At 32.5% G+C, this 15,451-nt stretch overlaps 1 protein-coding gene across 1 annotated transcript in view; it reads right to left on the bottom strand.

Annotated features, from left to right (window-relative positions):
- Window positions 1–7,961, bottom strand: part of LOC133188636 (uncharacterized) — a 30,397-nt gene extending 22,436 nt beyond the window's left edge. Inside the window, exon 1 of the mRNA XM_061324136.1 lies at window positions 7,917–7,961. Coding sequence (XP_061180120.1) covers window positions 7,917–7,946 — 30 coding nt within the window. The 5' untranslated portion in view covers window positions 7,947–7,961. The remainder of the gene's footprint in view (window positions 1–7,916) is intronic.
- Window positions 7,962–15,451: the final 7,490 nt, after the last annotated feature.

The following is a 15,451-nucleotide window of genomic DNA, read 5'->3' as shown; positions in this document are numbered from 1 at the left end:
ATTTTACGCAGTAGCCATATCATCTTTTGGTTGTACCGTAGATGTGCGCTAAGGTTTCCAATTTTTTTATTTCCATCCTAAGGCTAATAATTGAGGTTTAAAAAGATGTTTTTCTTTTAAAAAAAAAATCCTTTTCCCAGAACTCTCTAGCCAGATCATCTTTTGGATTATAAATGGTGGTGTCTTGTAAATGTGCAATTAGGTGTCGAAATTATCTTTCTTTTTTTATCCTTGAGGTCAATTATTGGGGTTGAAAAAAAGACATTTTTCAGCGAAAACCCTGGTTCCCAAAACTCCTTTTATATTCTATGCAGTAGCCAAATCATCTTTTGAAATGTGATTGCAATTGGTTATATGGATATGAAATAGGGTTTGCAAATTTTCATTTTCCTGAAGGCCAATTTGAGGTCGAAAAACGAGGTTTCTCTTACTGTAAAGAAAAACTCGTTCCCAAAACAACTACACATACAGTTTACGCATGCAGTAGCCAAATCATCTTTTGGAATATGATTAATAAGCATCGATATTTATACCTTTCGTCAATATAATCCAAGCCAATTCTGACGAGACTGTAGCTCTACTGGTTTTACTCAACAAAGCTTGAGATAAGTACATGTAGCACTTGGACTTGAAACTATTGCAATCCAATAATATAAAATAATGATCCTTGGTTTAGTATCTTTTTATGACAATTTTAATTGCAATCAGACAAAAACTGCACATTTCTATTTTTATTAACTGGCAACACCATTCTTAAAATTCAAAAACCAGTATACCGGATTATGTATCTTAGTGAAGTCTATTTTGAAAGTTTTATTGAAAGCAAACCAAAACTGTAGAAGGAGTAGCATATTTGAAAGAAATTCACAGAATTTTCTCTATTTTTAGTAACCATGCAGCACCATTCATCGAAATCAAAAGTGATAAACAGAGTAATGTGTTTGAGAAAAGCCTACTTTTGTGAAAAAAAGTTTTTTGGTATCAGATCAAAACTGTAGGAAAACGAGAGCTTTTCAAAAGAATTTCACAGAAATTTTTAGTAACCATAGCAAGACTATTCATCAAAATCAAAACCCGATACGCATAACTATGTATCTTATTGTAGTCTACTTGTGTACCCAGTTATATTGGAATCGAATCGTAGGAGTAGTACTAAGCGTTTTGAAAGAAACTCACAGAAATTTTCTATTTTAGAAACTCACAGAAATTTTCTATTTTAGTAACCATGGTAATACGATTCATCGAAACCAAAAACCGACACAAAAAATCGTGTATCTTATCTAAATCTACTTGTATTGTATTGTAATCGGACAAAAACTGTAGAAGGAATATTGTTTTGAAAGAATTTCACAGAAATTTCTCTTTCTAATAACTATGGTCTTTTTCTAATAACCTTGGGAACCCCGTTCATCAAAACCAAAAACCAATATACAAAATTAGATATGTATAATGTAGTCTACTCGTGTAAAAAGTTACATGTATATTGAAAGTTTTAAATGACTCATTTATAATTAATGGTCATAATATACTACATGTATAAGCTTTTACTAAGCTTTTACTTTTCATGAAAAACCCCTTTCATTATTCATATTAATCTTTTCATACAATTATAGCGATTTTGTCCTATCGGAAAAGAAAGGAAATTAAAAAAAAAATACAGCTAATTAAGCTTTATATAATTATACTGTTATACACATACTTAGTGCTAAATTCTACCTTTTAATAATTTTGTTAACACTTACAATATGTTAGAGAATATTCATTTCATGTCAGTCAGTAGAAAATGTAGTAGAAAATGTTTCTAACACATTTCATAAATCATTTTCCTTTGAAAGGGTTTCGGTCAAGTTAAAATGAAATTAAGTCTTTCTTTTTTTATTATTGAAAGGTGGAAAATATAGAAATTCAATAAATAACTCAATTAGATAACTCTGCAAGAAAAGCTTTCTTGCTGTATTTCTTCTTCAAACTTGAACAAATTATCCAAAACTAAATAGAAAACTGTTATTTTTTTGCATTTTTTATTTCCTTAACATTGTATTTTTGAAGAAATATCATCATTCCTTCTTCGTAAATACCGCTGCCATTCTTTGCAATATGCGTTTTCTGTTAGAAACATGCAAAAAATTGTGTTAAAGTGATTCAGAAGATAACAGGATTTTAGGACCTAATGATTACATCAGTTCCCGTGTTTGTCGACGTATATTACGTCTAATGTGATCACATGTCAAAGCTATAATGAGAAATTCTACATACATTACGTGGTTTTATTGATTTTATGTTAGAAGTACAGGGGGAAAATATGGTTTTAGAAAACAATTGCAAGGTTTAAGGAAACAGAAAATGATTTGTATATCAGATACTGTTGACAAGCGCATTTGAAAGCCAAGGAAGAAATTGCAGAAAAAAAGATGTGCATTGTAAAGCTTAAGAACATCGAATCATGAATTGGTAATTACAGTTTTTGTCTTCATGATTTCTCTCAGAATCAGTGTTCTGTTACGATCTGGAAAATCTCACACTTTGCATTATAGATAAAATGAATAATACCATAATGTTTCTTAAATATGCATGGTAAAAAAACAAAAAAAAAAAAACAAAAAACAAAAAAAAAAACAAACAAAAAAACTAAAGGGGCCCGTGGACATTAATGGTCACCTGTGTAAAACTTTTTCTTGACCTAAACATTACATAAGTCAATTGCATGCTTCTCAATTTACAATTTCAGTAACAAGCTCATGATCAATGCTACATATTATCCTGCATATATGCTTCGTCTGGTAGAAGTCTAGAGGCAACAGACAGAAAGAAAGAGATTTAAAGATTTCATGTACTTAAAATTAGCCCTATACATCAGTATGAACAAGAGGAGAAATTTCACAGTTTAGTGTAGAGCCTGATTTCTCAATATGTACATGTTTACCCATATTAACAATTCGTCTGCTAAATGTCTAGGAGCTTTTTTTCAAAATTTATTTACTGCATTTATTTACTTGGTTTTTAATATTAATCAAGGTCTGATTGCGAATTTAACAAATTTAAACAAGGGTTAATTGCTTGGAATAATGAATTATTCCAGGGTTTTGTCTACTAAATGCCAATTTATAATCTATTAATAAAATAGAATTCGGTTTTAAATTTATCTTCGCCCTGAATGAAAACCTGCACTTTGGGGACAAAGATGACGTACAGATTGGTGGAGGATTAGCTCTAAGGAAAATGTTTGTCAACAAGATGTCAATGTTTAGAATTTTTTTTGTTGAGGAAATACATTTTCAATTATACTTTATCCCCACACTCACGGGATCTGGACCAATGGGGGAACCAAAAAATAGTTTGGTAGTAAGATAATCTCTCATTAAAATTATGCTAACAATCTGTAGGCTAAGATGTCCAGTAAAGAAGTTCTATTTAAAAAAAAATAATTATTCATTTTTATTAACTTATCCCCGCCTTTGGCCAAAATTCATGATCGAGGGGAATGGAAAAACATTTTGGTAAACGGCTCTTTGTTATTATCGTGCAAACAATTTGTTTACTAGATTTGCAAAAAGCTGAGAAAAAGAGTTATTTTCGTGATTGACTCCATACTTTAGACCTCAAATTGGCGGAGACCTTGAAATTCAAAACATTTGTTTCTGCAATTTGATTCCTAATTCAAAGATGCAGTATGGAAAATTTGATCGAAATTGGCTCAGTAATGTCAAAGATGACGCATAATATTACAATTTAAATAATAACCTTGGCAGTAGGCGATGACTCTTATGTAATAGATATTTTTTATATTACAATGTGCATTATCATAACAGAAGCTTGATGTAAATAAAATGTTCACATGAACATTTATTAAATCGTAAAATATATCTTACAGTTATTTAAAAAACTCTTTTTGATATTCCAATTGTGCGCCCCCATGCACTTTCGTCTTTCAGTTCCACCGAAATATTTGTTTGGTCATTTCGTGTTCTTCGCATGAAAAGCATATTTCTGTATTTTTGTTGGAAACTTTGAATATGAGACGTGACAAAGACTCATAAGTGACAGACTCATTTGTAAACTGCGAATGAAAATTGTCGAGGAGTTGATTGAGACAGACGATCATTATTACTTTAACAGATTTTTCTTCTTCAAAGCAATAAATGCAAAAATGACCTGGGTGCACTTGCGCCTTCATGTACATGTACTTAATTCGTGTGCTGATCTTTGTACAATGTATACGTATTGTCTATAAAATGCACGTTCACACCTCAACACCTTAAACATATTTAGTGCGTTGTAAAATGGGTATTCGCGCTTTACACAGATTTATATATTTTAGCTACATGAGCTATATGTTTTGGATCTTTTCTGGTCAAGGTTTGTCTTGTTTTGTTTTTTCAGTCTAACTACATTTTTATATATAAAAAAACATGTACGAGTGTACCCTTTATCTTTTCCAGAACCACTTGGCAACTAAATTTCACCAAACTTGCTAAAAAACATCTTTGATGAAGGAATCGAAGCTGTTTCAAAAGAACCAAACAAAGGTGGAGATGAATAAGAAATAATATCAAATAAAGAAAAGATGAAAAATTATGAAAATAGGGTGGTGCCATTTAAAACAACTGAACCAAACTAACATTTTTAAATCGAGAACGTACATCAAGTTTTCCTATGTACAGTGCAAATCTAATTTTTAATGCCCTCTTTAAAGCCCTACTCTCCATGGGTAAGGGGGCTAAAAATAGGAACACACAGTTTCACACAAAAATATAAATGGAAGAAACTTAAACAAAATTCGAAAAGCAATGTTTTCAATATCAACTCTTAAATTTGCCTTGTCACTGGTCATCTGAAAACTTAGTACATGTACTATTTTGTCAAAAAAAAAGTACTCAAAGGTTGATATTAAAAAGGTGCTCGAGTTTTTCATTGACAGTATATCTTTGTAGTTTTCGAAGACCTTGTTTTCCAACCCATGGATACTAATTGTGTCCCATTATAAGAAGATCTGTTTTTGTATTCATATGGGGCAGAATTTATTCAAAAACTTCTACATGAAAAGAAGAAGTCTCTCGCTGGATCCCTAAATTAGACATTTAGATATATCGATGACGTTTTATCAATTAAGAATATTCATTTTCATTCCTACGTTGATTCAATATACTAGTATCCCATTAAACTCAAAATGAAAGACACCACAGAGTCTGGCATATCTCTTTCATATTTTGATGTTTTACTAGAGAAAGTTATTGATGACAAACGGACAACTAAACTTTTAATAAGGGTGATAACTTCAACTTTTCTTTCATCAACTTCCCTTATTTATGTACCATATAACATTTATGCCTCCCAGTTGATTTGAAACGTAAGAGCATGTTCTACATACGAACATTTTCTAGAATGAGGTAGCTATAGGCTATTGACAAATAAGTTGATGATACAAATATATCAACATCTCTTTTAAAGTCAACATTTCGCAAATTCTGTTGTCGATACAATGATCTTGCTTGCAAATACAGTATGTACATGTAGTTGTAAGTCGACAGTTGACTGACACTTTTCATTCAAATGTTAGGCCATTATTTTCAAACTCAATTGTCTACGGACTTTCTGTTTACCCGATCATGACGTGGAGCACACGGCTGGTGTGCCGGTCCAAAAAGGGATGCTCAATCCTCCATGAACCTGATCCAATTTTCAGAGGTCCGTGTTGGCTCTGCTCGTAATTTGTATTGTGTGAATTGACTTTTGAGAATAATCTGTTCGTTATCTTCACTTTTCATCCTATGTACATTCGATGTTTGTTGAAGTCATGGCAATGTGGAGTTTAGACGGAGCAAAAAAAGAGTTCAATTATTTAAGAAAAAATCTAGAAAAAATTTTAAATGTAAAAAATGACATGTACATGAATAGCCAATTCAATAAACCAGCAATTACATGTGCAGATCCAAATTAAGTTCAAGACATATCCTCTGGGATCTAAAATGGGGCGACTGCAAGGAGTCATTTTGACATAGAATTTTTAGATACCTTTCAATGTTTTCCTGTAGAATATCAAGGATGAAGTAGTCCAATTACTTTGTTAGTTTTCCATCCTACTGCAAAATGAACTGATGTAAGTTTATTCAAGTCATGACCCAAGGAAGGAGGTATAGGGGTTTAAATCAGAAATTAAGTAGGTATTTGCAAATGGTTCTGCATGGGAATAAATGTTAAATCAAATCAAGAATAGAAAACCGTCGAGTGTACTAAATAAAATACTATTTATTAGGCAGATTCATTAAAGTTTGGAAAGATAAAAATATATATAAACTGCAAATAAGTGACCTTGTGCAATATTTCAGTTAGAAAAACGAGTCTCCATCACAATACAATATCCTTCGTTTAATCTTTATCTGTAAATTGTTGAGCCCAGAAAGTAATGTATCAAAATAAAAAAAAGTACTTAAACTTACTTTTATCAATAAAATTCAATTCATTTCAAAAGCACTTGAAACAAAATTACATTTTGCCTGTATGTACCGTGTACAGTAGCAATGACAGTGAATTGAAACTTGATGAAACACATTCTAGTATTATTTTCTGTAATTCTGATAGCTTTTAATCCTTACAGTAAACTGTGTTGTAACCTTGTAATAACGCATCAAAATCCTCACTTCGAATGGGATCTGTCCGATCTGAGATCACCAAGTTTTTGCTTGAATCATGCATGTTGTGTAGAGAACGAGAATGCGCAAGTTAAATTGAAAAGAATTCAGGATTAGAAAAAAGTCAATGTCTCCCTTACTTTACACCCGAATAAACATACCATCCTTATATATTTATTATACATACACTGTAAAATTATTCTGGGACTCAAAAATGTGCATTTTAAGGGGAACAGTTTCTTGCATCCTCTTTGTACGATTTCTAAAAAAAAAATATGTGCCTCGGTCTTGCATATAGAGAGCTATTTGGACATTATCCCTTACTTAACTTAAAAATATGATGGGGAAAAATCAGTATGTCTCATAAATCTCTCAATGGTTACCATGGGTAGTAATCAAGTCATAGTCTTTTGATATCATCAGGGAGAAGTCATTTCCGACAAGCGAGGTTTCAGAATCAGGAAATATCCTCCCATACCATACCTTTGGTTCTGACTTCAGACAAAATTAAGCTTGTCATTAGTTAATTACATTTTTGTGATGAAATGTTCGTCTGGTTCATATATACATCACAAAAGACTAACTTGATAAAACAGTTGCTGTATTGTGGATTTCTATATGATGACAAATTTATCTCATTCCTGGGATTATGATATACTCGTTCAGGGATACTCTAAATATTACTTGTTATTTACACGATGTTATTGGAAAGTTCAAATTTAACCCTTTCAATACTTTACCATAAGAAGTGTTCTTATTCAAAAGGCAAAACTATGTCATGCCATATCTTTGTCATGTGCTAATATTTAAAAAAAATTACTTGGATGAAAAGAAAACAAAAAATAAGGTAAAGTCTAAATAGATGATTCTTTTTAATCCGTTTTAGAGAAATCCTTCTTATGTATCAAAGATGTATTTCAGTCATCATATAATACATTTCAATAACAGTAGTATTCTTTACTATAAAAAAGAATAAAGGTTCCTTAAGAAATTCGGGGAAAACTGAAATCATCTTCATTTGTATAAATGTAATACATTCCAATAACAGTAGAATTCTTTACCATAAAAAATAATAATACAGGCTTCGTAAGAAATTCGTGGAAAACTGAAATCATCCATAATTTAGTTGAAATTCGTGGAAAACTGAAATCATCCATAATTAAGCTGAAAAAATTGTGTGCAAACATATGAAACACATATGAAATGTTTTATACATGACGAATAACTATCAAGATCAAGCAACAAAAAAATGCTCCCTAAATGCGTATAGATAAAACATGTCCTTACCTTTTTTCTACTGAAATGTAAAGCAACCATAATAATCCCACAGTAAAAGATTTTGGGAGACGAGTTTACAAAAGTTCAGAAGTATGCGAACCCGTACCTTATCGCTCCCCCATCAGTGCAGCACTCCAGAGCCCATTAAAGCGGTGTTAAGAGAGATCGTTATCATCCATTTTCACTTCCTATCGTAAAGGTAGACACAGAGATAAAAAAGAAACATCTTACTACGAAATGTTTAATCTTAGGATAGAAGGAGATTCTCGTTGTATGATTAAAGTGATTAAAGAAAATCTATCAGAAGTAAGGTAATTACCGCATTTCAAAGAGATGATTGCTATGAATGAGAGAGTACGAGGTATTTTGAATTTGTAAAACAGAAACTGATTCCCTAGCTGATTTTATGTTTTTTGTTAATCAAAAATTGATCAGATTATTTTTTCAACATACATTGCTGAGATACGTTTGATATATTTTATGTAAAGTAACATTTAACCCATTAGTAAAGAAAATTCCTTAGAAATGAGAACACTAAAATTGTAGATATCTAAGCAGGAAATGAAATTATAAGGAAATAGAGGTGACATAAACAGAGTAAAAAATCAGAAAAATTTGCGAAGGGATTGAAAAGAGGAGAGGTTTTGTGCAGAAACGCATATTGTAAATGCACCTGTGCCCACATTAGTGATTGCACGCAGCGTATAAAAATGTTGAACTTTTTTTATGTGATAATTTTTGCTTCCCCGTGGGAGGTGAAAGTAGGATTTCAACCCCATTTAAACTACACTTGCCTTTAATAATATCAAATGTTAAAAGTTTCGGAGGGAAAAACATACAAGTCAACGGAAAAAATATTGACGTATCAGAATAAAAACGGTTTGTTAGCAAGTTTTTCTTCTGTATGGATATCCTCTGTTATATAGTTAACGGCGTGTCCACTTGAGTAAAGCTCGAAGTTTGCAGTTTGGATTATAACTTCATTATATCGATGAATTTAATTTTTTTAGTGACCGTGATGAAAAATAGACTGCTTAAATCACATAGCACAAAAGTCGAAAATGTTGCCTTCTCTTCCACAAAATGTTTTACCGAGAAGCTATCAAATGTAATTTGCAAACGCTTAACCCTTAATTTAGTATAAATTCGCACAATCAAGTTATTTTCTCGCTAAAACTGAGCAACACAGTTAATTAGTTAATAGAATTGGTTAGTTAGTCAATAGACAGTCACATAGTTACATGTAATAAGCAATAGACAGTGGTTTTAAGCCTTTTTAAATTTTAGGGGGAACCTGATGAGATTACATTAGAGGTATAGTAAATGCTTTTGTTATATTCTCAGATTGCTTTGTTTTGTAAAATCATGAAATAAGCTACGCAAATAAATACTGACAAATTTCTGCAATATTGCCTTATACATGTACGAGGTGCATCCCATGGATCCATATATTTTTTCCATGTTTTTTTTTATTGTTCATTTTTCATACATTTTGTATTTTCTTCTGCTAAGTTATAGACTGCACTTGAAATGTGTTCATTTCATGATAAATGGCCTACCTTTTAATGAATTAACAGCCACTTGTATTTGGAATTAAAATGCTCTGCAACAAAATATTTGTATTCCAAGCTTAAGAAAAGACAAAAGCAATTTGCACAGTTATACAAACAAGGGCACCGCAAAGTTGAGTATCTCTTCGCAGTTCTAGGAGCAAATTTCTAAGAGACCTGTTATTAATGCTGTTACGAACACACTATCATCACATCAAAAGCAAAAGTAATCGGTTGTTTGTAAAAGACACTGTCGTTCTTTTTCTTATCATTTTTTATGTTTAACGTTATTGATTCCTGCTTCAATCTACAATAGAAAGAATATTATTCAACATCAACAAGCAGATTGAAAGAACGGTGGTCACCCGCTTTCGATGTCTTAGTTGTTGGGATGCATTTATTTATGGGATATTGTAACTGTCTTATTTGTTTGTCCTTCAAACTTCTAGATTAAGGTCATGAAGTCAACAATGATATATCTTTCTGGAAGGTGTTGTCATAGGAAATGTACATGTAAAATATAAAAAACTTTTATTCTTTCATTCTTACGAATGTAAAAAAAAAAATATGAAAAAGACTGTAGGTTAAACTTATAAGTCAAGATCACGATGTCAAAAATCAGAGTGCATTCAGAGTCTTGAAACAGGTAATGCAGTTGTCAAGTATATATGCCCTACCTTCTCTCATTCAAAAGTTGCATATCAGCAATGTTGAAAATTTTGAAAATTTGGTCAAACTTTAAGGCCAAAGTCATTTGGTTAAAAATCAAAGTACATTTGAAAAGGTCTTGACACAGGCAATGCACATGTCAAATATATATGCCGTATTTTCTCTCTTTCAAAAGTTAGCAGCAATGATATTTTATTAAAAATTAGGTCAAACTAAAAGGTCAATGTCATGGGGTCAAGTATTATAGCACTGTGTAGAAGCGGACTAGGATAAAGTGCGTTACCCTAGTCCAAGATGGCGACAGGCAAATACGCTTCGATTATTTTGCACAATAGTTTACGCATTATACAGACTTACATTATGTAATGGATGGTTTTATTTAAATTATTTTAAACAGAAGTACGTAGCTATTTCAAAAATTTTGCATGATCTGTGCTGGTTAAAGCCAAATTACGGGTAGAAAATTTGAACAAGATTAGGTTAACGAAAATTTACGACTAGGGTAAAGATTTTGTGACCCATTTGAGTGATTAGGGTAAAGTTTTGTAAAATGTTATTTTGCTTGTTTCAGGGTTTAAAAATGCTATTTCAGCAGACTCAAAACGCACTCTGCCAGTAAATTCATTGCACCAAATACTATGTAATTGAAAAATTCTCAGTGTGCTGACAATTTCTGGAAGAGCACAGTGGTCTTATTTTGTTCAAATCAGTTTAGGTTTCTGTTTATAAAACAAATTGAGTCTTGAAAAACAGTGATCTTTTAATTTAGATACGGCGAAAAACTTCAAATATCTACAGATCAATTAAACATGTTAAAAGTATCATCAATGACATGTGAATAAAAAACAAACAGAAATCATTCCCAAAATCCAACTTAAACAAAACAATTTATGAGCAGAACAAACATGGGCCTTTGAAAAGTGAAAACAGTGGTGGGATAAAGAGGCATGGAGGAATAAACATACCCTGTCCACCGGTAAAAACTGCCTTGTATTCTTTGTCATGATCAGGTAAATGTAAAAAAAAGGGCCTAACAATTCATATGAAAAAAATCAGTAAACATTCGACTTAACGATAGATTGTGTTAATTTTGCAAACAATGTCATTGTATCAAACATGGAATTTGCGAAATGTCGACTTTAAACGAGATGGTTGATATCTTGTGTCATCAACTAAAATGTATACTCTCTCTATCTCTCTTACTTTTTTGCATTTAGATTTGCATATTATACAGAAAATGTAATTTAACTAGCGCTTTTACGCCCTATCTAGATTGAAAAAAACGGGCAAAATAAACTTTGCTGTTCCTGAGAAAATTTTGGTAAAGCATTTGTCCAAGAGTAAGATAAATGCAGATTAACCCGGGCTTAGATTCAGAAAATTTGTGTTAGTTTTTTTTTTTCATAAAAATTGCCCTTAAGTAAAAATAATATTAACTCAGAAAAAAAAACCATTTGGTATTCAAGCATTCAATTAATTATTCTTAGAAAATCAGAACACTTAAGTTCAATCCTTCGGCAACGCATAGAAAATCTTTCCGAACAAAAACTGCGCTCATTTGTGATGGAGGTGTTTAGTTCGACTACTAAATTACATGTACATCATATTTGTTAAAATCATTTTGTAAATAGATACTGATAGAGCTATGTCCTCATCATTGCACATTTGTCAATACATCTATATGTTTCGTTTTGTTTACAGATTTATGAGATTTATCAATGTTTGATATCTTCACAATTTACATTCTTATACTTTAAGGTCAGATGACACGTTCCTCAAAAAATAATTTTTCTCGCTAAAAATTGAGGTACCTTACCAGGGCATTTGTGCAAGATACCAAAGGGTGGTGTTTCCTATATATTCTATTTGATATTTTTTTTTTTAAATAGCCAATGTCACAATTTTTAGTGTATTTATTTTAAAGACATATTAAAAGAACTCGGAAATCACAAGAAAATGACAATTATGAATATTTTTATATAATGCCAAGAGATACAATTGAAAACAGATATTCGAGGAACGCGTCGTCAGACCTTAAAACAAAATCCGGCACTTGTTTCCATGTTTGCGATCTAGTGTAAAGAAAAAAGTCTCTTGCTGTGACCTCCAGTTTAACAAGTAGATATATTGATGACGTTTTGTCAATAAATATTCACACATTGATCTCAATAATCATTACATATTTGGATGCTTACTCAAGAAAGACATTGATGGTAAACTAAAACCTAAGCTTAAAAGCTTATGATAAACGTGATCACACCAACTCTTCTTTCATCAACTTTACATAAGCAATATATTATTTTTCCTGCATATAGGTTTATTTCGTCAGTGGATTCGATAATCAAGAGCATAGGATTCCATCCAGTTTCCCAATTCCATGGAAACCACTACGCTCCGATTCCACGTAGTTTCCTAATTATGGAAACCAGTGGAATCTTCAGGTTTCCCATTACGGGAAACTACATGGAGGCTTGGGAAACTTCAGGTTTCCCGAGGTTTCCGTGGTTCGGGATACCTAATGGAATCGGAGCGTAGTAGTTTCCGTGCCACGGAAACTTGACGGAATAACCTGGCATCCGCTGCGGAAACCACTGGGAAACATGATGTAAACTTGAGGTTTCCATGTGGTTTCCATATAGTTTCCCATGATGGGAAACTGCTTATTTCACCCAGTGCATGTTTTCGAACGAACAATATCTAAAACGAGGCAGACTGCTGACGAATAAGTTGATGACACAATGGTATCAACAATTTCGTTTAAAAGCCAACATTTCGCAAATTCTGTGGTCAATGCAATGATCTTGTTAGGAAATATAGTATGTTGTTAGCTTAAATGTTGACTGATGTCTTTCATATAAATTGTTAGATCATAATTTTCTAACTGAATTGTGAACACATTTTCCGTTTATCCGATTAAAACGGAAGATACATCATGATGGCTGAGGTGACCAATCGAAAGACGATGCCTACTCGATCCCCACGACACCTGATCTCACCTCTGATGTTTTCCGAGGTCCTTGTTTGCTCAGTTCACAATTTGTATTGTTTAATTGGACTTTGAGCATAAATACTGTTTGTTATTTTCGCATTTCAGATGATAAAAGTTTATTTCAATTACCCGCAATGCGGATTTAATTCAGTCAACATTCCGTTACTGTCGAGTACCAACAACTGCAAATTAGACATAGGTTGAGGAGTCATTTTCGATGATTTCGCCCAAAGTGGGGATTAAAGGATACAACGTAGATTTAGATTCATACAGGAAACAATTCTTAAAGTTGAATCAAATAAATTAATTACATCATTTATACATATACATATATTTATTTAACAATAACATAATACATGTACATGAAACGGAAAATATAACGATCATAATCAGAGTAATATTTTGTATGAAAATCATGGTTATTAAAAAAAAATATTAACCGGTATAAATTCTTTGTGGAAGCAACATTTCTTGAACACGTTCGAGAAAGCCTTTTCCAACTATATTGATTGTATAAAGCAGTTAAAAAAATCAAAATCGTGCACTATCAGGTTGTAAAATAAATAACTTTACCCTAGTCTCGAAAGAACTTTACCCTAATCGTAAATAAATAGCTCAGAAACTTTACCCTAATCTGCAGCAAAACTTTGAAGTGCATTTTCTCTTTAATTACGCTAAAGTTGAATACGATCTCCATGCGAGCATGTAAAACTGAAGCTGTCCGACAGATTGGTGCAAAATAAAGTAAAACTTTAAGCTAGAAATCACCAATATTTGTACGAGAAAATTTGAAGCGGTTTTGCCTTTCGCCATCTTGGACTAGGTTAACGCACTTTACCCTAGTCCCTTTCTACACATCTTGTCACAGGTAATGCACTTGTGAAATATGAATGCCCTATTTTCTGTCATTCGAATGTTATCACCAATGTTGAAATTTCTAAAAATTAGGTCAAACCTCAAGGTCACGGATTAAAAAACAGAGCGGAAACGTCTTGTTACAGGTAATACATATGCCAAATATGAATGCTCTATCCATCGATATCACGGGGTGAAAAATCATGGTATATGTTGAAAGGTCTTATCACAGGTAATGTACATGTAAAATATGAAAGCCTTATCTCTTCTCAATCAAAAGTTACGTTCAAGGTAAAAGTAATAATTTTTTTTAAGGAGGTCAAACTTCAAGGTCAACGGGTTAAAAAATAATAGTATATTTTGAAAGGCCGTGTCACAGGTAATGTACATGTGAAATATGAAAGCCCTATCTATTCTCAGTCAAAAGTTATGACCAAGGTTGAAGTTTTTGTGACAGACTGACAGACGAATGAGATTAAATGCCCCCTCGCTTTCGCGAATTAATTGTTATCATTATAGCAATAAAAAAAACCCATTTTATTGGTAAGAATACACTTCAATAAAAAAGAAAAAAAAAACCATACTAGTATTCAATATGTCATTTTTGTCCCCCGCTTTCACGAAAGTAAGGTGGCATTAAATCTTATTCATCTGTCAGTTTGTCCGTCTTTCAGTCTGTCTGTCACAAAAACTTTACCTTGGTTATAATCTTTGAATGAGAAAAGATAGGGCTTTCATATTTGACATGAGCATTTCCTGTTTCAAGACCTTTTCGAATGTGCTCTGGCATTTGACCTCATGACTTTGACCTTACAGTTTAACCCACAGTCTTTTTCAATTATCTATGCCCCCGTATCGAAGATTCGGGGGTATATAGTTTTTGCCCTGTCCGTCCGTCTGTCTGTCTGGTTTGTCCGCAAAAACTTTTAACCTTGCCCATAACTTTTTATCGGTTGGAGCCATGACTTTCATAATTCACATGTGTATTCCTTAGCCATAACTTTTGAACAGTTGGTGCTTGGGGTTTCAAACTTCACATGTGTATTTCTTGTGATAAGACCTTCCTTTGGATACCAACAACTTTGACCTTGGAGTTTGACCTACTTTTGAAAAACTTTAACCTTGGCCATAACTTTTGAACAGTTGGTGCTTGAGGTTTCAAATTCAGATGTGTATTCCTTGGGACAAGACCTTCCTTTGGATATCAACCACTTAGACCCTTTGACCTTGACCTCGGAGTTTGACCTACTTTCGAAAAACTTTAACCTTGGCCATAACGTTTGAATGGTCGGTGCTAGGGCTTTCATACTTCACATATGTAATTCTTATGAAAAGACCTTCCTTTGGATACCAACAATTTTGACCCTTTGACCTTGACCTTTTAGTTTGACCTACTTTTGAAAATCTTTAATCTTTGCCATACCTTTTAAACATTTGGTGCTACGGCTTTCATACTTCACATGTGCATTCCTTGGGACAAG

Source organism: Saccostrea echinata, unplaced genomic scaffold, assembly GCF_033153115.1.
Source record: "Saccostrea echinata isolate AGI-Se365-2 ecotype Australia unplaced genomic scaffold, CSIRO_AGI_Sech_v1 ptg000016l, whole genome shotgun sequence".
Lineage (NCBI taxonomy): Eukaryota > Metazoa > Mollusca > Bivalvia > Ostreida > Ostreidae > Saccostrea > Saccostrea echinata.
The sequence above is the reverse complement of the archived record's forward strand: the minus strand, read 5'-3'. Positions and strand labels throughout refer to the sequence as shown.